We start from the raw sequence: 23,980 nt of genomic DNA, 5'->3' as shown, positions 1-23,980 counted from the left end.
GGCCTTACTTGGCGTACAGTCCACATTGTGCATGTACCAGACACACACAGTGCCACAAGTCCCGTGTCCATGTAACAGCCACCAGGCGTGAGTGCTAGAAGCATGCATCTATGAGATGCTGACGAATTTCACGGGCCTCCTGTGCCTCGCGGACTCCTTGAGGTGCTGCCACATCCCCACCCTCATCATGTCCATCATCAGGTGCTTGCAGTTCTGCGTCAGGGGGCATGGGCACATTTCTACGTACGCACATGTTGTGTAGCATGACACATGCCATGACCATCTTTGCAACCTTCTCATGGCGGTACAGGAGTGCCCCGCCAGACCTGCTGAGGCAGCGGAAACGAGCCTTCAGTAGGCCGAATGCCTGTTCTATGACTACACGGGTACGTGAGTGGGCATGGTTGTAGTCCTCCTCATGCTGGTTCTGTGGGTTCCGGATTGGTGTAAGGAGCCATCTCTTCAGTGGATACCCGGCATCACCTGTATGTGGACAATAAAGGATGTCAGTGGAATGACATTGCTACGTACGCATCCCCCCCCCTTCCTGCCAGGTCATTGTCGCATCACCTACCCCACATTCACATGCAGTAAATGAGACTCACCGAGTAGCCAGGATCGGTGCCCTGCGTGTCGCTCCATGTAGCGTGGTATTGTAGAGTTCCTCAATACCATAGAATCATGGGTTGATCCTGGAAATCGGGCACAACAATGTGTAAAGATCCTGTTGGAGTCACACACCATTTGTACATTGATAGAATGATATTGCTTCCGGTTGCGGTACTGGACCTCCATGGCATGTGGGACAACCAATTCCACATGGGTGCAGTCGATGGCACCAATGCAACCCGGTATGCCGGCAAGTGCATGGAATCCCACTTTTGCGTTTGTGATCTCCTGCTCCGAGCGTGGTAGGCAGATGTAGTCGTCTGAGTGCTTCAGGAGGGCATCAAGCACTTGGAATAGTGTCCGTGACAATAGTGGCTGTGAAATGCCATGCAACTGTCCGACTGTGTGCTGGTAGGTGCCTGTGGCCAGGAAGTGGAGTACAGACACCACCTTCAGTAGGGGTGGGATGGCGGTTGGGCTATCTATCATGCTGACAAGGTCAGCGTGTGTCATGTTGACAATGGCGGCTATGGTGTCCCGGTCCAAACGGTAGAGGGTGTGGATCTGCTCAGCAGTGAGGTTGAACGGATTAGCTCGGAGGCGTGGGATTGCGGGCTGCCTGCGTGGTGGTAGTGGCTGTGCTGGTGGGCCTTGCTGCCCCTGCCTTGCCCTCCTCCTGCGTCTCCTCTGTGCGGCCGGTTGTTGTAGTAGTTGGAGTTCGTCTTCTTCTTGAAGTTGGAGTACTTGCAGTGCTATCAGGTCCCCCAGGCCCAACATCGCTAGTCCTGCCGGTAGCATTTTGGAGTGGGTGTGGTTGTGGGAGGGGGTTGGGTGTGCAATTTATGTGTTTTCAGGCTGTATAGCCTCCACCTGTGGTGATTCATTCCACCTGTGGCAGCTGCAGTAACTTTTGGGCGAGCACGTCCCGCACACAACGCTGCAATTTGACGCATGGCATCTTGCAATTCCAATCATATATTTAATCCCGATGGCAGTGAAACATTGGTTCAAATGTTAATTCTGCTATGGTCCCATTGTTTCACATACTAGATTTGCAGTCGCGAACAAACTTGTGAAGGGTCAGTGGAATGTAGTACTCGATCAACGGTGGACCCTCATGCAGCACTGTACCGACGTTCACCGACGGGCGGGGAGTCCCATTAGTGATTGAAGCCAGTTACCATTTTCACACACAGCCGCACTGCATTGATGTATTTGTGAATCCAAGCGTTCGCAGATGCCTTTTCGACGTGATGTTGCAAATGAGGAATTCGAAGGTCAGCGCTTTTGGTTTTCAACTAGCGGCGAGGAGACACCCACAGGTCTGACTGGAAGTATAACGTTCTATTGTTGAATGTCCTTGGGACAGGGCCCATGACGAGAATGCAATGATTGATATGAATTGAATGGGATGCGCAATTGCGTAGTGGACGATAAGGCAGGACGTTCCCAAATACATGTTGCTTCACTACACTAGTAATCCGGGCAGGAGCACAGTGGATTTTGCAGACTGCATTACGCACAGACTCAATGGAAATTTCTAATGTAATGTGAGTATATATTCAGGCGTTTTCATACCGGGATGATGGAATGATGAATGGATGCATGGACAGATGATTGAATTGGAGGTTTGCCATGTACATGGCTTTTTGGAATCTATCCCCTTCCCCTGCGCTATGTGATGCAAAGCTGCCATAGTGGGACCATCGTCTATCTGCCCTTGTTGTACCCTCCCTGTCTCGACGCGCCTTCAGACACTTGTGTCTATGCACGTTACTATTCCCGTCTAATGGATTCTGTTTTGACAGACGCATGCACACAGACACTCGTTTGTAATGGTGCATTCACCTCGATTTATTTCGTTATGATTCGCAAGTGATTTTTGGGTGAAATTGATCCTTTTGAGTGGGCTGGCATGCATATGGTTGTAGATTTAGTGTGTCGTATGAAGTGAGTGATACATTTGAAGTTCGGATGCCCATACTATTATTCTTTTTTTCATTTGGGTGACAGGTATCTCCTACCCTTTTGCCGCTGCCATCTGTACGCCACTCCTGCAGATGGCTTCTACAGTCGGCACCTGCAGCTTCGAGTCAATCAGTGGAGCACCATTACCATCTTATGGGACGATCGCCAATGGGCCACATGCCCTTACGCAGTACTAGTGGCTAGGAGCAACATAGCGTCCTTTCAGATGGACTAGTGCCTACTTCATGGGACGGCCCTGCGGTTCTAGGCGCTTCCATGTTGCCTTTTTGGACGTTAATGTAGCCCCTGTGTACCATGAAGGAACAGGGCGTCACACAAGAGGAAGCTGGTCATTTATTGCGGATGCAGCCCACAGTACTGAAATTATTTGGGAGTTTATGAGCAAATGGCTGTATGGGCTTGGTGATTATGATGTGCATTAAATTTATGTTCAGATATTAACCGTGTAGCGTTATTCTTTGCTAGTAATGTAGCATATTCCGATTTGTGGCGCAATGTATTGTGGGATGATCTGCATTGGGTTCCGGCTTCTGAGTAGAGTTGTGTGGTACTGTACTGGCCGCGTTTGCCTACGCAGCCCAGTTGGGTCAGGGATAGGGGCTGCCATTCTGACTGTTTTTATGATGTCATGCTCAGGGGCGGGGGAATAGCTTTTGTGCAACAGGTGCCGGTCAGCCAGGTGGATTGGTGGAATGATGGGATTATCAGGAAATGGCTGGTCACAGGTGCCTGTGTTTGCGTGCGTTTCTTGGAGGGAGACTGAGGTCAGGTCCATTGGAATTGCTTCTGTATTCGTGCCATCTGTGCCCTACAGCTCCCATTGGCCCCTCTTGAGATGAGCCTGGCTGCTCAGTCACTCTGCCAACTTGTGTGGTACATGCTTATGCTGATGGTTGGTTTGTCTACTGGCAAGAGTACAGGGCTGGTGCTGTCTCCCTCAGGATACTGCTTTGAATGTTGATTTACACTGGGGGCAAGCGATGGGGGACTTGTACATTTCACTGGTTGCATAGTGTGACTGCATTGCGCCTACGAGGAGTTTTGCAATGTGGGCAGGGAGTGGAGTTCGGGCACTCGATGGGCCCATTTACGGTTGGTTCGCGATGCCGTAATTCTCACCATGGCGGAATGGTACTTTCCGCCATGCTTGATGGCGTTAAGTAAATGTCCGCTAGGGTCAGAATTCGCGTACCGTTGCGCCATGGCGGATATTACGGTTTTGCAAGGCGCGCGTGCGCGTGCTTGGTGCAGTTAGCGTTGGCGTTCACTGCGGTGTCGCTAATGGCATCGTACTTTACGGTGACGGGTCATAATCGCAACGGGCGGTATTCGATGGCGGTATTACATTTCCGCCATCGTTTTTCGAATTCCGCCAGGGTCGTAATGAGGCCCAGTGTGATTAAATGATTTGCCCAGGATCACACTTAAAATGGTGAAACGGGATGTGGATAATTTAAGCAACTGAACACATCTTCCCAGTTTTAGTTAATTAAGGTTTTCCTTTGCATTTAATGTGCTTAAATAATACTTTATTTATGGCAATGCATTGGAAGCCAACCACATTACATAATAAACTAGCCATTTGATAATAAACTAACTTTACGCTATATACAAATATGTTGAGCAATAAGAGTATGGCTTTAGTTTTATTCTCCCCATCCTGGTATTAATTGAGCGCAGGCCTAACGGAGCGCTTTACAATCATAGGGGAAAGAACACAGTGAGGGAAGCAGAGAAAAAAAGGGAGGAGGGAGCTTCCAAGGGAGGGGTGGCAGTTTGCAGCAATGAATCTACAAGCAACCAGGGGAGGAAACCGTGATCATAGAGTCTCAGCTAGGGTGGGGACCTAGAAGCGATGGGGTGAGTCCGATGTAGATGGGAAGGAGGTTTCACAGTCTTGGGGTGTAGAACGATGGCCTGTCTTGTGGTCCTTTCCTTCCTGCACCAGCGGAATAAAATATTTCAAATGTCCTTCTGGTGGCTCTCAAGCCTCCAGGGATGCAGAGTTTCTCAGTGAGGTCGCTTGGGGACTTCAGGGTGCCAGCTTAATAGATGATGCAATAGGATTTGAAGAAAGGATTGTAGCACTGCAAAGATCATTTGCAATTAAATTACGTTTATTATAATAGTTTAGTGCATCGAACATTTAGATTAGTGCAGACATGCTGGTCCTCCCATGGCCTAGTTGCTGCTAATGCAAGCAGAAAAGCTGGCAGCGATGTGAGGGCAGAGTGCCAAACACTATTGCACCTTTGCCCTGTCTGAACCACTGGCAGAAACATGAGGTGTGTGTGTGTACATGGCACAAGAGGGCAAGCCAAGCACAAGTGTAGGTGATTACGAAACAGATTCAGGTCCAAGGACCCTGCCCTGGGCTGCCAATGTCAACACAAAAGCATCTGCAGATGCCTAAAATGGGTGCCAGGTCACCACAGGAAGGAAAACAGAAGGGGAGGATGAGCAAGGCATACCCTGCTGATGGAGCAAACTAACTTTTATTTCCATATTTCATTTAGCAAGCACTTTTTCGAGGCCATTTGGAGCAAGCTAGGCCAATAGGCTATATTTAGTCAATGTGGATTTTATAGGGTGCCAATTTCTACACAGTGGAGCAAAGGGAGCTCAGTTCAATACCCAGCTTCCCCAAAGGAGAATACCCTTTGGGAAACCCTTTACCTCGTTCTACTTCTAAAAATGACCACCTACATTTGCTCTATTTTACTGCACAATACAAACCAGCCACACTGATGCATGGGTTTAACAGACTACAGTGTTGCTGCAGAGTGCACAACACAGGCAGTATTATCTTTGTCCACATAGAAACCACACTAGTGTCAGCCAGATGTGACGGGAATAGTCAAATTATGTGCTACCACGTGCGTGTGCGATAATCATTTTTATATAGGCAGCTCACCCAGGACATGAAAGCTCTGCCTCTGCTGATGATATTATCCACCATATGGTACTCAATGTATCGACCTCAGAAGGATGAAAGGCTGAGTTGGCCCCACCTGGGATTCGAACCTGCGCCAGCAGGCTACTGCACAGATGTCAGACTAGAGCACTCGCAGAGGTCAGACTCCAGTGCTCAGCTCCCTATGCTATCTGACAGCACCTGCGATGGGTTGCGGAGCTTCCATTTCTTTTAGTCTGTTGCTCTGCGCTGGTGAATAATGAAGGGAACTTTATCCGGCTGGCACTACCATCATCCTGTCCGGTACCAAAAAGTCAATAATTCTTAATATGGCCAAAGACGTGTGTATTTCTCTTACGGTTATTGTGCAGTGGTGTGCAGTGAACACAATCACACAGTGACAGATGAAGGAGTTGTGCAAGGGATTAGAGATGGGATGGGGGGGGGTGTATAAAGCATGATCATTCCCCAGGCCATCGTGGTGCTGTTGAAATGGCATGAGACGGGTGTAAAAAGGAGTAATGCAGTCATGCAGATACAATTTATAGGACCACAAAGAAAGGTCTTGAGTTGTTTTTAGGCTTAGAAAGATGGACTCCGTGCGTAAAGACGGTGACAAATCCTACCATAAGGTGGTTGCTTGAACAGAATATAGTGAGGAGTCATCAATAATCAAGCCGAGAGCTTAGGGATGTTAGTTACCAAAGCAATGTCTTTGTGGGAGTAAGAAATGATGCACTGTTTAACAGGAAGCCGGCGGTGAGCCGAGGGAGACCAGACCTGGTGCAACATGATCACATTTGCGCAGTTTGAGCAAGAGCTTTGGAGCCGGCTTTGAATTCTCTGAAGTCTGACCATTAGTTTGGTAGAGATTGCCCGGTACACGCACTGTTCCAGCCTTGCAGAGATGAATGTGTTCACTGCCATTACTTACTGTGAAAAGGGCAGCAGACCCATTCACTGCAGATGGGATGACACATATTGAAGCTACCAGTTGACAGAGGGAATGATCTAAGGGCCCAATTCATGGAATTTTTTGCACGGTTCAAAGTGACTTTGCACTGCTGAAAAGTGACCTTGCACTTTGTTGTAGTGTTGCTTTAGAACCCTGGACGTAGCCTCAGGCTGTTTACCGACGCCAGGGTTCCAAGTTCTATGCTGGGGTGGTTGGTGAAGCTACCGGTTGGGAAGCTCTGATGGGTCTTGGGTTTGCTGCCAATAAACCAAGTACTTAAACCCCCAACCCGCATAACTTGCATTATTACAGTGGCTACGAGGATTTGGGTGGCAGACCCCATGCACATCCACGCGTGCGACCAACGAAGAGAAGATTGGCCCAGCAGTGAGCACAGCAACCAGCAGCAGAGCACGTCCACCGCCTCTGTGCCGGCTGAGGAAGAGACAGCTCAGCAACGCGGAGGCCAGGCCCGCCTGCGTCCCACCCAGCGCCTGTGGTTGTTGAGCTGCAGGCAGGATGGCCCCGGGAGTCAGGGACTGCAACCTCATCCAAAACTGTTCTTCCGGAGCATCGGCCGGCCCCCAGCGGGAGGAAGAAGGTAAGAGGGGCCCAACGTGCACGATTCCGTGCCCGAGTAGGTACCGCCATCCAGAGACTGGGAGGGGCCTACGCTGTATTGGCTCAGTGCGACGCGGAGCGTCCAAGGACACTGCGCAATGAAGGGAGGCGTTGCTTAGCGACGGTTCTACACGCCCCCTCTTGTCAGCGCATTTGGGGATCCGAAGTGCAGAGCACAGCCAGACAGTCCAACGGAGGAGCAAGACACAAACGCCACCCGTGTAAATCCACAAGGTGGCGCTGACAGCCAATCTCAGTGTTGATAAGGGCAAAACAAATAGCAAGTAAAGGAAATAAGAGAAAACCAACGCAGTAACAGCTGCGGTTAAAAATAAAATAAAAAAGAAGGCTCACGCGCTCTTCCACAGGAGAAGACTCCCGGCATGCAGCAAAACAACGCTCGCCCACACATAGCCTTTCTGCCTAGCTCCGGAGAGCCCCCAGTTCCATGGGATCTTTGGGTGGACACATTTAAAGTCTACCTAAGGGCAGCAGGGAGTGCAAGGTACACAGATGACGACAAAGAAGCGGCACTGCTGAACTCCCTGGGTACAGAGGGTTTGAGAGTTTTCAAGCATCTTCCTGGTGAAGACGTACGTGTGCCGGGAGAGGACGATGGAGAAGGGGGCGAAGGTGCGGTGAGGGCATACGAGATTGCTTTGAAGAAACTGGAGGCACGATTTGGGAAAAGAACAAACGTAGTGCTGGAGAGTTATCACTTCTTTTCCCAGGCCCAGGCTGTAGGAGAAGGAATCGATGCTTACATAACTACGTTGCATACACTCATATCATCGTGCAAGTTTACCGGCATGTTGGATGAATATATCCGTGACCAAATAATGATGAAAACCAGTGAGTCCAGAGTGAGGGAAAGACTTTGGATTGAAAAGGACCCTCCACTAGACAAGGTGATTGAGATAGCTAGAGCTATTGAAGAGTCCAAGAGAAGTGTCAAGGAAAAGACCATCTAAAGTGAGACGGCACATGCTATAGTGACTAAGAAAGGACTGGGAGAATACAAGGGAAGAGTCAAATACAACAGACGGGCGTTCAGTCAAAGAGAAGCATGCAGAAGATGTGGTTGGCGGGGACATACCACAGGAGCAAAGTAGTGTCCTGCTACTAATGTTGAGTGCAGGAAATGCACAGGGATAGGGCATTTTGCCCGAGTGTGTTCTAGCATCATTGAGAACAGACAGACTATCAAGATGGTGGAGCCGGATGAAGACAATGTGACTGTTGTGGGTTATGTGGGAGATGAGGCCCATGGTCCAGTGTGTGAGAGAACCCATGAGGGGGTGTTGTTGAGTGTGAGTATGGCACAAAAGAAGAAAGACCCGTGGGCCATGTTATCAGTGAACAGTGTGCAAATGCAAATGATGGTAGACACAGGGTCTCCTACACCATGATTTCCCCAGAGTTGTACACAGTGAGTTACCATAAGGAAGTGTCCAACCTTTTACCGCCCGACATTAATCCATGTGCGTATGGTTGCATCCCCATCAAGGTGTTGGGTTATGAGTGGGCCACGGTTGAATTTGAGGGGCGCTCCATCCGAGGGAAATTAAATGTTGCTCACAAGGGGGACTCTCTGGTAGGTTGGGATGAGCAGGCAGCCCTCGAAATTGAGATACTTCCAGGGAAGCCTGTACCCATTATAAGTGTGTGCGCTGAGGAGTGCATACCAAAAGGAGGGGACTGTAATAGCTGAATATCTTAAGGAGGCTTTTCCACCATATTCTCAACAGAGCTAGGAAAGTTGAAGGGGTTTTCACATTAAATTGTTTTTAAAAGAGGTGCAGTACCGTGTGTGCACAAGGTGAGGAGGGTACCCGTGCTGGCCTGGGAGGGGCTCAAGGATGAGCTGGTGAATCTCCAAGCGTCGTCAATAATTGAGGAGGTAGAGTGTTCAGAGTGGCTGGCTCCTGTAGTTTTGGCTCACAAAGCAGATGGAGGCATGCTGTAGTGTTGGCTCACAAAGCAGATGGAGGCATGAGGATGTGTGGTGGATTTAAGGGACCTTAACGCCAACATATGGGTGGACAGACACCCTTTACACAACATAAATGAATTGTTAGCGTACGTGGGAAAGGCCACATGCTTCTCCACTTTTGACTTGTCCTCAGTTTACCATCAAATAGAACTGCATGAGGAATCACAGCCATTGACATCGTTTGGGAAGCCTTTTGGTGCTTTTCGTTTCTGTCGGATGCCCTTCTGCCTGGCCTCGGCATCAGCGGTTTTCCAGAGGATAATACAGAAACTTTTTGGGGGAATATCTGGCGTTGAGTATTTTCAAGATGACATCTTAGTCTGGGGAAAGGACTGTAGCGAGCATGACAAGAGGGTGTTGAGGGTGATGGAAATCCTGAAGGAGAGTGGTTTAACGGTGAAATGGGCCAAGTGTCATGTAGGGGTCCCGAGTGTCACCTATCTGGGACACACTTTGGACGAGAATGGTATATATCCCAAGGAGGGCCTAGTAAAAGTAATGAAGGAAGCACCTGCTCCGATTAACAAGGATCAGCTTAGGTCCTTTATGGGTCTGACCAAATATTACGGTCGGTGTATTGCCTCCTATGCCGAGAAAAATGGTACATATGAGGGCTCTGTTGAAGAAGAGTGTTCGTTTCGTGTGGTCCGAGAGTTGTCAGGAGGAATTTGAGAGGTTGAAGGAGGAGGTGGACCATGCTCCATCTTTAGGATCATTTTCGCCGAAGAACAAAACTGTGTTGACTGTAGATTCCAGTGAGGTGGGCATAGGGGCAGTACTTGAACCATGGGATAATGGAGGTTATCATCCCATAGCATTCACCTCAAGAGTGTTGAGGGATGCTGAACAAAAGGTATGCAGTGATTGAAAGGGAAGCATTGGCTGCAGTATGGGACTTCCAAACATTTCAGAACATTCTTGTGGGGTGTTCTGTACGTATTGCGAACTGATCATAAACCCCTTATCTACGTTTTGACCACCAAGAGTTTGTCCAATGCCTCCCCTAGAATTTCGAGGTGGGTGGTTGACATGCAGGAGTACAACTTTAGGGTGGACTATATTCTGGGGACCAGGAATGCTGTCGCTGACTGTCGCGTTTGCCAACCTCAGCGTTTGAAGAGAAGGGTGGACAGGTAGATGAAGAGGAGTGTACAGTGGTAGGGGGTGTGTTTCCAGCTCCTGACAAACAGGAATGGGACAAGGAGTGCGATGCCGACATCACTCTGGTGAAAATTACAGACGCACTTAAGCGTGCTGGCATTGACAAGGACTTGGACAAAGGATATGGTCATGTTTGGGATGAGTTGTCAGAGGGCCCGTGGGGTGTTACTAGAGGTCAGAGGTTGTTACCACCCTTAAAAATAAGGTGCAGATTGGTAAATCTGGCCCATGAGGGGCATTTGGGTAGATCATTGACAAAAAGGAGGCTGAGGGAGTCGTACTGGTGGCCCGGAATGGACAGTGATGTGGAGGCGGTTAGAGAGCGTGACGGCAGAAAAGGTGGTGGCATTCCTCAGCAGAGGCCCTCAAGGCTTATAAGTGTACGCCTTCATTGGTCACAGGGTGTTCACCATTTGAGCTGATGAGGGGCAGGAAGCCAGGGTCTAAATTGAGAGTTGCCGCTCTGGGTGGAGGCGTGCGTACTGATGTAGACATGCAAGGGGTGTTAACAAGAGTACGTCAGAGACAAGAGAAAGCGAATCGGGCATGTGGGGGTGGAAAACTTCTCTGTATCTGTGGGTGATCATGTGCAGATTAAGAAACCCAAACATGTGCCCAAAGGGGCCAGTGTGTATATGGATCCCTGATGCGTTGTAAAGGTAGGCCAGGGTTATGTGAAGTTGGATGATGGCTCCAGATGGAGCAAAAGGCGTGTTGTGGTAAAAACTGAGATGGGTGTGAGGTTGTGTGACGCAGGAAACATGGGAAACGTTCTGGACACTTTTGTATGTGGAGGGGAGAGGAGACCTGATGGCAGTGAGAGACAAGCTGGGCCTGATGGTTTGGTTGGGTTCGAGAGCAGAGTGGAGGTGCAGTTACTGTCCGAGAGTGGTGAAGAGGTGTCTGTTGGTGGTGGGGGTCACCCATGTGTATAAGGAGGCTGCTTGTCAAGTTTAAGGATTACGTGTTGGGGTGTGCCAAGATCTGATCTGCTGGGCAGTTCCGTGAGTATGTGTGTGTGAGTGTGGACGGGGTGCGTAGTGTGCGTGTGTGGTGTGTCTGAGAGGATCCAGCTATTCCATTTCATTGTGTGTTTTGCTATTGTTGTTTTCCTTGTTATAATTGCTAGAGGGGGAGAAGTGTTGTAGTGTTGCTTTGGAACCCTAGACATAGCCTCAGGCTGTTTACCTACGCCCAGGGTTCCAAGTTTTATGGTGGGGCGGTTGGTAAAGCTACCTGTTGGGAATTGCTGCTGGAACCGGGGTTTGCTGCCAATAAACCACGTACTTAAACCCCCTAACCCGCCTACCTTGCATTATTTTTTGCAGTGCAAAGTCATGTACGCAAAGTCATGTACTTTGCACTGACTTTGCGCTGGAAAAATACACTTTACACGGTTACATGAATCAGGGTTTGTTTCAGAAGTGTAACGTGACTTTTCAGCGGTGCTAAGTCACTGTGAATCGTGCAAATAAATTCCCTGAATCAGGCCCTAAATCTATAACCCCCAGGTTTTTGGCAGACATTAGTGTCCAGACGTGGCCAAAAGTGGCAAGCCCAATAAATAGAGCTCCTCCAAGGATGCCCTAAAGCACCCTCGCCCTGGTCTTCAAAGGGTTGATCTCAGGTGGATGTTGGTCCATCTACCATTAAATGGAAAAGAATACATCACTCCCTCAGAGGTAAAATCGTGCTTGATAGTTTTGGTTAAACTTTGATGTCAGCATATTAGAAAACACAACTACCATCAGGAAAAGGTTGCATGTATAAATATGGAGATGAAAAAAGTGGAGACAACACTAAGCTCTGGGGCACTTGCATAAAATGGCTTCCGGTCTTAATCCGGTCTTAAGACAAGGCCATTCATTTTTGTCTCTGCCAGTCTCAGCCGGCTTAACCCGACTTCGCCTCGCTCGAAACCATCCACCAACCTTTCCTCCGGTAAGATTCGCTCCACTGCCTGCTGTTACATTGTCCAATCTGGGATGTTTCTATTGCCCGATACCTGCAATACTCAAGGTGTGTTTCCGACTACCCATTCCAACCTAGCTGACACTGGTTTCATGACTCCGATGCAGCTCCCTTCACAGGGAGACTCCCCTCGGTCTATCTGACAAACCCCCACATTGTGTTACACCTCCTCTATAGCTCCTTTGATATTGACCTCCTCCGCCGCCAGCTGCTTCCCGCCATCCATCCGCCCCCTTCTAACTTAAGATATCCACACCATCAGTATCGCTAGCAGCTTCGTGCACCGGATCACTCTCTGAAGCTTGCATTTTGCGGAACTCCACACGGGTTACAACAGTATTCACATCTGAGGGAGCCTGTGCACCACGAAGAATGGCGTGACTTGCCTGCACACTCCTTTTCCTCAGAAACTTACTAAGTGACTTAACAAAGCTTCTCCGTGATATTGAACACCGCTACTGTACTGCTGCATCTTCACGTCGTTCACAGCCTACTGCTGCTATCCATAATGCAGAGTACCCTCTTTAACCTGTATATTGCCCCTACTTGTTACATGTGGGTAACATGCATAACTGCACTTACACTTCCTTGCATGCAACTTGCTGGACACTCCCTTAACCAAATGTTTAGCTTTACCAACCCGCATACCTGTTTTCACTTAATCCCGTCAAGGAAACAAAGTATCGTATCTCTCACAGGTTGTAGAACTTTACCTACTATGTCCCGTGTATACTACCTGAAGTAGATCCCACAATAAGAGGTGTAGATTCCCCAGCCACTTCAGGTAGTATACATGAGGCATGGTAGGTAAGGATATACTGGCTGGGAAAGCTACGCCTCTTGTTGCGGGGAGCCACTTCAGGTAGTATACATGAGGCATGGTAGGTAAGGATATACTGGCTGGGAAAGCTACGCCTCTTGTTGCGGGGAGCCACTTCAGGTAGTATACATGAGGCATGGTAGGTAAGGATATACTGGCTGGGAAAGCTACGCCTCTTGTTGCGGGGAGCCACTTCAGGTAGTATACATGAGGCATGGAAGGTAAGGATATACTGGCTGGGAAAGCTACGCCTCTTGTTGCGGGGAGCCACTTCAGGTAGTATACATGAGGCATGGTAGGTAAGGATATACTGGCTGGGAAAGCTACGCCTCTTGTTGCGGGGAGCCACTTCAGGTAGTATACATGAGGCATGGTAGGTAAGGATATACTGGCTGGGAAAGCTACGCCTCTCGCTGCGGGGAGCCACTTCAGGTAGTATACATGAGGCATGGTAGGTAAGGATATACTGGCTGGGAAAGCTACGCCTCTCGTTGCGGGGAGCCACTTCAGGTAGTATACATGAGGCATGGTAGGTAAGGATATACTGGCTGGGAAAGCTACGCCTCTCGTTGCGGGGAGCCACTTCAGGTAGTATACAGGAGGCATGGTAGGTAAGGATATACTGGCTGGGAAAGCTACGCCTCTCGTTGCGGGGAGCCACTTCAGGTAGTATACAGGAGGCATGGTAGGTAAGGATATAATGGCTGGGAAAGCGACGCCTCTCGTTGCGGGGAGCCACTTCAGGTAGTATACATGAGGCATGGTAGGTAAGGATATACTGGCTGGGAAAGCTACGCCTCTTGTTGCGGGGAGCCACTTCAGGTAGTATACATGAGGCATGGTAGGTAAGGATATACTGGCTGGGAAAGCGACGCCTCTTGTTGCGGGGAGCCACTTCAGTTTATTTTCAAATTTGTTTATTGGCATTTATCATAAAATCAGTAGCACATAGCCGGTCAATCGTGCCAAATGATGCTAACTCTTTGCAGTAATATCTTAGTGAACAAAGGTGAGGGGGGGGATGGGAAGAGGGGGGGGGAAGGGCGAAAAAAGGGGGGGAAAGCAGGGGGGGAGAGAGAGAGAGAGAGAGAGGGGAGAGGGGGGGCGCGGGGAAGCAATAGATATAGAATGAGGGAGTGTTCTAAACAATAAACAGTAAACTGATAACATTAACATAAACTGTCTCCGTATCCAGTCTTCCTCGTGCATTTGCCAAGGCTTCTGTAGAGGGTGGTATAGGGGGGGGGGCTCTTGAATGCAGCAGTTTCCATAGGTGTTTGGGGGCCTCCCACATGAGTGTCTAGGTTTTGCAGTTCAGCACAATCTAGTTAGTGCCTGTTCACGGGGGTTTATCGTCCGAGGGGTATGTTATAGTTCTAACTATCTCCCTCCATGCTTCTAGGGTGGAGCTGGACTCATCGGTAGATCTGGAAACGCTGTCTTCCCAAGCCTTAGTTTCTGCATCGGCCCATCTGATAAGTTCGCTGTGCCAGGCGCCATATCTGGGCCCTGTTGGCTTTCTCCAGGACATGGCGATATGTCTTTTGGCCAGAAGGCACGATAGGTCCATTAGTTTCACCAGGTGCTTAAGTTTGGCCGGTCTAGAGTACGTTCCTAGGATGCATTCTTCAGGAGTCCATCTGTATTTGGAGGTTCCTGCCTTCTCAAGTGTTAGCTTGACTTTTGCCCAGAGGGATTGTACTTTGTTGCACTCCCAGAACATATGTATGAGGTCAGCCCCTTCTGCCCTGCACCATGGACAGTCGGAGCTCGCATTCCTGTTGAATGTCGCCAGTCTGTGCGGGGTGAGATATGTCTGATGCAGGACATTTAGTTGTATAAAGCGGAATCTGTGGTTTCTCGACACAGCCTTAGGGAATATTAGCGCCCTGGACCATTCTGCCTCCGAGAGTTCTCGGCCAATGTCCGTTTCCCATTTGTTTTTCAGGGTCTCTCCCTTTGGGTTGGGATTATCGTTGAGGTGGCTGTATATTTGGGAGACCGGCCTTTGCCCCTCGCCTAGGTTATATAATAAAGTTGTGAGAGGATCAGATTCAGGTTCTTCTGGCCAGGTGTCCCATTTGTGTCTTGCTATTTCGCGTATCTTTCGGTACCACAAGTATTGACTAGTGGGTATCCCGTCTACGTTGTGTAGTATGTTGAACTCTTTAAAGGAGCCTTCTTCATAAAGATCTCCCCACGTGTAAACCCCCTTCTTCTCCCAGGTCCTGAGATGCAACAAGTCCAAGTCTGACCTACACAGGTCCCAGATCAGTGGTATTTCTGGGGAGTACAGGTGTGTTAGATTCCTTAGTGATTTCGTTCTTTGCCAAATTTGTTTCCCCAGAGTGGCTATGAAGGGTGTGTCACTCAGCAGGTGTTGTGGTGCCCAAATGAGTTCTTTAAGTTGCAGTGGAGAAATCAGGGACTGTAGCAGGGGAGTCTCGGATGTGATCTCGTCAGCTAGCCATTTGGACACAAAGCTGAGCTGGGCTGCCAAGTAATATTTTTCGAAGTGCGGGAGTTGGGTTCCACCTTGAGCGTGTTGTAGAACTAGTGTGGAGTGTGCTATTCTGTGCCTGCCCTGCCCCCAAATAAAATCTCGTGTTATGGACCCTAAGAGGCGGAAAAATGAGTTCTTGATGTAATATTGCACATTTTGGAACCTATACAAGAGCCTAGGGAGGACTATCATTTTGGTTACCGAAATTCTCCCCATTGCCGACAGTGGGAGCTTTGCCCAGAAGGACATTGATCTGCGCAGCGCAGGTATTGCTGCATTAGTGTTATTTTCGTGCATCAGTTGGGGAGTGTGCATGATCTGGATGCCCAAGTAGCGGAACCTGATGGTCTGCCACTGTATCCCTAGTGTTGGAAGCTCCTCCGAGCATCTGTCCCTAAGGCCAGCTAGTGGGAATAGGCAGGATTTTGCCTTGTTGAATTGTATGCCTGAGACTTTGGAAAAATTATCAAGGACGTCCAGCATGGCTGGGACATTGAGGTGGGGGTCCCTGACATACAAAAGCACATCGTCCGCGTACAGTGAGATTATGTGATCTGTCGTCCCTAGCCTTATTCCGGCATCGAAAAATTGTTTCCGAAAATAGATAGCTATGGGTTCTAATCCCAGTATGTAAAGCATGGGGGATAGCGGACAGCCCTGACGGGTACCTCTGCATATCTCCCAAACTTCCGACACATGTCTCCCAGTTTTTACCCGTGCTCTTGGTTCGGTGTATAGTATTCGGATCCACCTGATAAAGCGTGGGCCAAACCCGAATTCCTTCAGAACTGCTAATAGCCACTCCCAGTATATGGAATCGAACGCCTTGATGGCGTCTAGTGACAGCAGGGCGTAGGGTTCAGTGATCGCATCAGTTTGTGCAATAACGTGTTGAAGTCTGCGTAAGTTCATGGTCGTATTTCGGCCTGGGACAAACCCACACTGATCTGAGTGTACGATGTCTCCTATCTGTCTGGACAGTCTCTGAGCTAGGATTGTGGTTAACAATTTAACATCGTGGTTGAGCATAGCCAGCGCGCGGTATGAATCGCAGTGCTCCGCTGGCTTGTTCGGCTTAAGAACTGGGACCACTAGGGTTTCCTTCATGCTGTCGGGTAAGATACCTCGCTCGTATATTTCCTGGAAGACCTCATGTAAGAGTGGTGTCAGAGAGGAGCTATAAGTTTTGTAGAATTCCGAGGGCAACCCATCGCTCCCCGGAGCTTTAGCCGCAGCTTGTGCCTTGATCGCTTCGGCAATGTCCTCTGTTGTAATATCTGCCTCTGGTTCTTCGGCCTGCTCCGGGGAGAGCCTAGGCAGCCCTATCTCGTCTAAGGTGTCCGCTATGTAGTCCCCAGATATTTCTGTTTCGTGGGAGTATAGGTGTTCGTAGTAATTCTTGAAGGTGTCATTTATTTCCTGCTGAGTCTGGTGTGTATTGCCCTGTTCATCTTGGATCAGGGTAATGGTGTGTCTGGGGTGCTCCTTCCTGCAGAGCCAGGCCAGGAGCCTACTAGGTCTATCTACTTCTGTGTGCCTCCTGTTCATTCTGGTGGCAAAGTCGAACTTAGCGAGCCTGCTCCAAGCATTCGAGCATTCTCCGCGGAGTGTACGAAGTCTGCCTTCATGCTGTTGTGGGTCTATGGGGTCCGTACTAAGCTTCTGAATCTCCGCCTCGCCCAGCTCTAATTCTTTGCGTAGCGATCTTCTGATGCCACCCGCTTTCGCCAGTATCTCTCCCCTGGTCACCACCTTTAGGGCCTCCCATGTCGTGCTTACATAATCTACGCTTCCCTTATTTAGCTCTATGTAGTCGTCTATCGTATCCTGCAGTTCATCTCTGAATGCCTGGTCCTTCAGGGCCGTTATTGGCATGCGCCACATAGGGATGGGGGGCCTGGGGCCAGCACGATTCCAATTTACCATTAGGGGGGAGTGGTCTGAGATCGTTCTTCCTAAGTATTCTGCTTCTTCCATCTGGGATAGGTGTTCCCTGCCGACAAAAATGTAGTCTAGCCTCGTGTGGAGGCCATGTGGGGATGAGAAGTAGGAATAATTCCGTGTATGGGGGTGTAGTTCTCTCCATATATCAGCCAGTTCTAGTCTGTCTATCAGCGTGTTTAGTGCTGTCGAGGCTGCCATAGTGGTGGTAGGCGGTGGTAGCGACCTATCTAGTATGGGATCTCGTACACAGTTGAAGTCACCACCCCAAATAAAAAGGCAGTCTCTATGTAGGGTGGTTATGTCGTACATCGAGGCCAGGTATGCCGGGATGCTGATGTTGGGTAGGTAAGAGTTCACTATGCATAACTCTTGTTGTTCGATGTGTCCCCATACAATCACATACCTGCCCTCAGGATCGGTAATAAATTTGGATAGACGGAAGGGGAGCTGGGGGTGGATCCATGTGTATACCCCTCTAGCATATTTCGAGTAGGCAGTACCAAATCCCTGTCCCCCCCAGTGCTCCTGAAGTTTGTCCATAGATGTCGTTGTGCAATGCGTCTCCTGCAAGAGCGCTATCCCAACCTTCTTCCTCTGTAGATATGACTTAATTCTATTCCTTCGGAGGTAAGTACCAAGACCCCTCACGTTCCATGTCATTATTTTCACATTTCCTGCCATTTTGTTTTAGGTTGGAGGTTACTGATCTCAATGTTTCGCAGGGAGGTTACCCCCAGGGTGTTGCCCCCTCCAGCCCTCTCCCCCTCATTCAGGTTGATACATTCTGGAGACTTACCAACGGTTGTAACTTTCATCTGAACGGATGAATAACCAAAAATGTTTAACTGCAAACTGCCCCCAGCAGTTGCTTCTAACTTGCAGCGCTCAGGGGCTCCCGGGCCTTCTGGGCCTCTCCAGGCCTTTCTGCGCGGGTGGTGTGTAGGCATTTGACCTGCACCTGCCGTGAAGGGGCGTGTCAGCGGTGTATTTGCTTGTGGTTCTTCGTGGTCCTGCCCGACGTAGCTATATTCTCAGTGCGGTCCCTTGTAGTATCCGGTTAAGTGTCTCCATCACCAGTGTGGGACATTTCATGGGTGTTCATTTTGTTGTCCATTTCGCTCCTATCTGTTTTCTTGAGGGTCCTCTCCGTTCCCGGCCAAATTGTTGTGCTCCATCCACATGGTTGCCGCCTCTGGGGTCTCTAAGAAGATTGCCTTCCCTTTGTATAAGACTTTAAGGCGAGATGGGTAGAGCAGCATGTATTTTATGTTAAGCGTTCGTAGCCTGGCTTTCACTGGTATAAAGGAATTCCTGGCTCGTTGTACCGTAGGGGTGTAATCAGGGTATACGACTATTCTGGAGTCCTGTCTTCTAATCGCTTCGCCTTCCCTGGAGTGGCGTAATATTGTTTCCCTGTCGCGGAAGTTGAGGATTTTTGCTATTATCGGGCGCGGGTGCGACCCCGGGGGGGGGCGCTTTTGGAGAGATCTGTGGGCACGCTCCACTGAGAACCCCTGGGAAAGTTTCCCCGCCCCGATTTCTTGTAGGAGCAATGTCTCTACAAAGTCTGTGGGGTCCGAGCCTTCCATGTCTTCCGGGACCCCCAGGATCCTGACATTATTGCGTCGTGCGCGGCCCTCCGCATCCTCAGATCTCGCCTCCAGCCTCGCTACTTTCAGTTCCAATTCCGTTACCTTTGCCTTCAGGTCTGAGGTGTTAGCGACGTTGTCTCGCAGGGTAGCTTCATTCGTGTTTACTCTCTCCGTTAGGTTGCGGGCATCTTGTCGCATGAGTTGCATGTCCGCCCTCATTTCCCCTATTTTTGTTTCGATAGAGGTGCGCAGTGCTGCAATAGCTTGAAGGACCACTGTGTCCTTGGGTTCCGCCTCCGGCTGCGGCTGCGACTGCGCTGCATTGGGGTCTGGGGCCTGCTGTAACGGCTGTTTGGGCCTGACCGTCGTGTAGGAGTCCATTGTCGTTGACAGTTTTGTCTTCGCTTTAGTTGGGGGCATCTCTGCCTGTAGGTCCAGTGTTAAGTAGGGTACTAGCTTGCTTTGAGCCACGATTTAGTTCCACTAGTGGGCTTATGCGTCGCCTCAGATTGTGACTGTGGGGTGCAATCTTCGTTTGCGTGTGTGCAGCCACCCAGTTGCAGTGGGGAGAAGCTGCTCCGTAGGTGTCGCGAGCCTTTTCCTGCCCGTGGCAGTCAAGGGATAAAGTGTGGCCTCACTGGGGGTTGGGGTGGCGGGGGCCGCAGCTTGACCTCCCCGGCGGCCGCACGGACCCTGGACTCACCTCCCTGCGCGGTAGGCCTCCGCGGACGCCGCAGTCCGCGTTCCGTTCTCCAGCTCCAGGCGCCTCTCCTGCTCCTCCTCTGGCTCAGCACGACGAGGTTGCGTGGTGTGTCTCCCAATCCTTTCAAGCGGTACCGTTGTTTCGCCGCCTTTCGCTCGAGGTAGGGCTTCCGAGGACGCCGGTTGAGGAGAGGGGCACCCGCTCGCCCAGGTGTCCGCCTCTTCCTCTCAATTCACACCGCGGCCCAGCCACACACTTAGCCAGATCTCCAGCAGTTCGGGGGTAGGTCTTCACAGCGCTAGGATGGGGCAAGCGTGAGGTGGTCTCCGCTGGTCCGCCGGGGTCTCAGAGTCTCTTCGTCCGGGAGCTCCAGTCCCCCTCCCCCACCAGCGCCACGGGCGCCGCCATCTTGTGGGGCCGAGGGGCACCTCTTCGCCGGTCCCGTTCTTGGGCTTGCCCGGCTCAGTTTTTCTTGGGAGCAGGTTCCAGGTAGGGGGGAGAGGCTCCCCTTTCCGGATATGTTATTTTTGGGCGCTTATGGGGTTGTTAGGTCGGCGCAATTTCACCCGTACCAGGATCGCGGGCAGGAGCTTCTCGAGCACACGTCCTCACGGCATGCTCGCTGGCCACCGCGGGGAGCCACTTCAGGTAGTATACATGAGGCATGGTAGGTAAGGATATACTGGCTGGGAAAGAGACGCCTCTTGTTGCGGGGAGCCACTTCAGGTAGTATACATGAGGCATGGTAGGTAAGGATATACTGGCTGAGAAAGCTACTCATCTTGTTGCGGGGAGCCACTTCAGATAGTATACATGAGGCATGGTAGGTAAGGATATACTGGCTGGGAAAGCTACGCCTCTCGTTGTGGGGAGCCACTTCAGGTAGTATACATGAGGCATGGTAGGTAAGGATATACTGGCTGGGAAAGCGACGCCTCTTGTTGCGGGGAGCCACTTCAGGTAGTATACATGAGGCATGGTAGGTAAGGATAGGTAGTATACATGAGGCATGGTAGGTAAGGATATACTGGCTGGGAAAGCTACGCCTCTTGTTGCGGGGAGCCACTTCAGGTAGTATACATGAGGCATGGTAGGTAAGGATATACTGGCTGGGAAAGCTACGCCTCTTGTTGCGGGGAGCCACTTCAGGTAGTATACATGAGGCATGGTAGGTAAGGATATACTGGCTGGGAAAGCTACGCCTCTTGTTGCGGGGAGCCACTTCAGGTAGTATACATGAGGCATGGTAGGTAAGGATATACTGGCTGGGAAAGCTACGCCTCTCGTTGCGGGGAGCCACTTCAGGTAGTATACATGAGGCATGGTAGGTAAGGATATACTGGCTGGGAAAGACGCCTCTTGTTGCGGGGAGCCACTTCAGGTAGTATACATGAGGCATGGTAGGTAAGGATATACTGGCTGGGAAAGCGACGCCTCTTGTTGCGGGGAGCCACTGCAGGTAGTATACATGAGGCATGGTAGGTAAGGATATACTGGCTGAGAAAGCTACTCATCTTGTTGCGGGGAGCCACTTCAGGTAGTATACATGAGGCATGGTAGGTAAGGATATACTGGCTGGGAAAGCTATGCCTCTTGTTGCGGGGAGCAACTTCAGGTAGTATACATGAGGCATGGTAGGTAAGGATATACTGGCTGTGAAAGCTACGCCCCGCAATAAGAGGTGTAACTTTCCCAGCCAGTATAGCCTTACCTACCATACCTCATGTATACTACCTGAAGTATCTCCCTGCAACATGAGGCGTAGCTTTCCCAGCATGTATATCCTATCTACCATGACCTATGTATGCAATCTAAGTTAGCCCTCGGTATGAAGAGGAGCAGCTGTCCTAGACTGTACTTCCGTAACTTCCATGTACCATGTATGCACTTGCTGTAACTAGTGCCTAGATACCTCAGGGTTTTGTGCGCTGTAATAAATGTGAAATACATACAAATAAACACCACTGACTGCAGTACAGTCAGTAAGAAAGGAGCAGATGCATTTTGAACTAGGCAATGAAGCCATGTTCATTGTTTCATAAAGCATGCACCATTATGCCCCCCTCTCCCTTCTGATCACCCCCATTCACATTAAGGGACCAACGTCCATGCTAATAGTCCCTCATCCCTCCAATCAATATCTAATGGATATCTTTGTAATACTCTGTTCATACACAGCAACGTTTCAGTTCCCTGGGAGAGCCAGTCTGATGCCCTGGAGCTCGAATTTACACACAAAAGTGTGAGTCCTGGAAAGGCTGATACGACAGAGTGGGTCTGTGTCCTGCAGACCCCCTTGCAGGCATCACAGAGCAAAAGCTGGATCGCGGGACCGACCTGTCACTTCAGGGCATTGGGGCTCATTAAGGAGTTGCCTGGTGCCACCAGGCTATCACAAGCGACAGCGTTAATGGTTAATCGCCATTTCCATGGAGTTGCTAACAGTGCCAGTGCTTCAGTGACAACCATGCTGGCAGGTGCCTGACAACCCTGCCAGTCAGGCCTGCAGGGGGTGGATCTGTGGCCCCTAATGGCATTGTTGTAGTATGACGATATCTGGACCGCCATACTTATAATGAGGGCCATTGTCTGGTTACTTATAACGCACTTAATAACAAGAGGTTTCTAAGTGCGGACCCGGATAGGACCTGTTTTGCTCCAGTTGTCTTGCTTCCAGGGCGAGCATGTTGCACCTGAGCTATCCTCCCAAGCCAGCAGGACACCTATGTCCCAATCTGGCTCTTGAAAAGAGGCAATGGTGGTGGGGAGGCAAGTCAAACTGCACAACATCGCCCATCTTCATTCAGTACTCCACTGACCACGGGAATAAACGCTAGTGAAAGTAGCTACTTAACCTAGTTTAATCGCATAACTCCAAGTACCAGCATGCAAAGCAAACTAATAACATGCATTCTCACACTGCACAACAACGAAGCTATTTAGAATTACGTTTTAGAACCTTACCTTGCGCATTGATATGTGAGGCTGTGAGAAGTCAACATATATCAGACTGCCCACGAAAGGCCAGCCGTGTGGTCCTGGTGGGAAATCCTTCGGCACCCTTCGTTTAATGTGATCGGCAGCGAAAAGAAACACGGCTAAAAACAGCAGGGTGTTTGCCACGGTGACCTGCTCGAGAAGAAAAGCTGCGACCGAGAGCACCGACAGCTCCATTGTAAACAGTGCAGAGTTAGCCCCTGGTTTGTTACCAGCGTCGGTCGGAAAAGCAGCTCTTTCAGTCCTTTCCACGCCTTGTTTTGTGGGCTGGGACCTAGCAAAAGGTTAACCCGCTACAGCCCGAAGGTTTCTCAGCAGCCTGCAAAACCTGATTCCCGTGCAAGGCAGACTGGTTCAAGCAAGGATCGCCAATGGGGCACGCAGCGTGTATTAAAATTGGTATAATGTGGGTGAGATTGTGAACTAATAAACTGGGCAGCATATTCCGTGTGCCAATTTAAAATGTTAAAGCCCTTTCATTAAAAACGTGTATTTTGTGCACCTGTAATCAGGGGCGTTGCTGACTCTGTAACATAGCAGAGGAGGCTGGTGCGATTGTGAAATTTCAAATTTCCCAACGAGCAACAGGAAGAAGCAATGCGGCCAACTGTATTAAAAAGGACAGCATGGCCGGTTGAGAAAAAACACATTTTATGTACTTTTCAATTGAGTAATAGTATCCTTTTAATTTTTATTTGGATTTGTGTTGGTCTTGGAGCGCCTTACATGGTTCAAAGTTTGAAAAGGTGTAAGTTACTAAATGTTTTCAGGCTAGGATAGAAAGATTATGTAGCAGTGGAGGAAGGCAGGGTTAGGTGGGGGACCCAGGTATGTTTTCAGGTTCTTTCTAAAAGTGGTGCACTGCAGATGGGAAGAGGGTGGGGTGTCCTATGCCCATGTGTCCGGTGGGCAAATGCTTGCTTGTGTGCATGTCAGTTGGCAGAGTGGATTATGTAGAAGGTGTTGGCTGGCTTTTCGGGTGTTGGGCTGGAGTTTGTTGTAAAGGTAAGATGGAGTTTTGAGGTGCATGGCTGCAGTGCACAATCCTTTGAAGGCAATACTCCGGGGTACAGGGAGCTGGGCAAGAGCGGGGGGCGATTTCTGAATGTTTGGGTAGGTGGAGGATACGTCTGGATGCTGTGTTTTAGCTGGCTTGGGGGCCAGGGGCTTGTTGGGGAGTCTGGTGAGTGAGGTGTGGTAGGATGGTA

General features: G+C 49.9%; 1 protein-coding gene across 1 annotated transcript in view; it reads right to left on the bottom strand.

The window, feature by feature from the left end:
* LOC138545442 (cytochrome P450 2J2-like) overlaps positions 1-23,042 on the bottom strand; it is a 470,793-nt gene extending 447,751 nt beyond the window's left edge. Inside the window, exon 1 of the mRNA XM_069642069.1 lies at positions 22,740-23,042. Coding sequence (XP_069498170.1) covers positions 22,740-22,949 — 210 coding nt within the window. The 5' untranslated portion in view covers positions 22,950-23,042. The remainder of the gene's footprint in view (positions 1-22,739) is intronic.
* Between the last annotated feature and the right edge of the window lie 938 nt (positions 23,043-23,980).

The sequence above is a fragment of the Ambystoma mexicanum genome, chromosome 1q (genome assembly GCF_040938575.1).
Source record: "Ambystoma mexicanum isolate Mex_15411 chromosome 1q, UKY_AmexF1_1, whole genome shotgun sequence".
NCBI lineage: Eukaryota > Metazoa > Chordata > Amphibia > Caudata > Ambystomatidae > Ambystoma > Ambystoma mexicanum.
The sequence above is the reverse complement of the archived record's forward strand: the minus strand, read 5'-3'. Positions and strand labels throughout refer to the sequence as shown.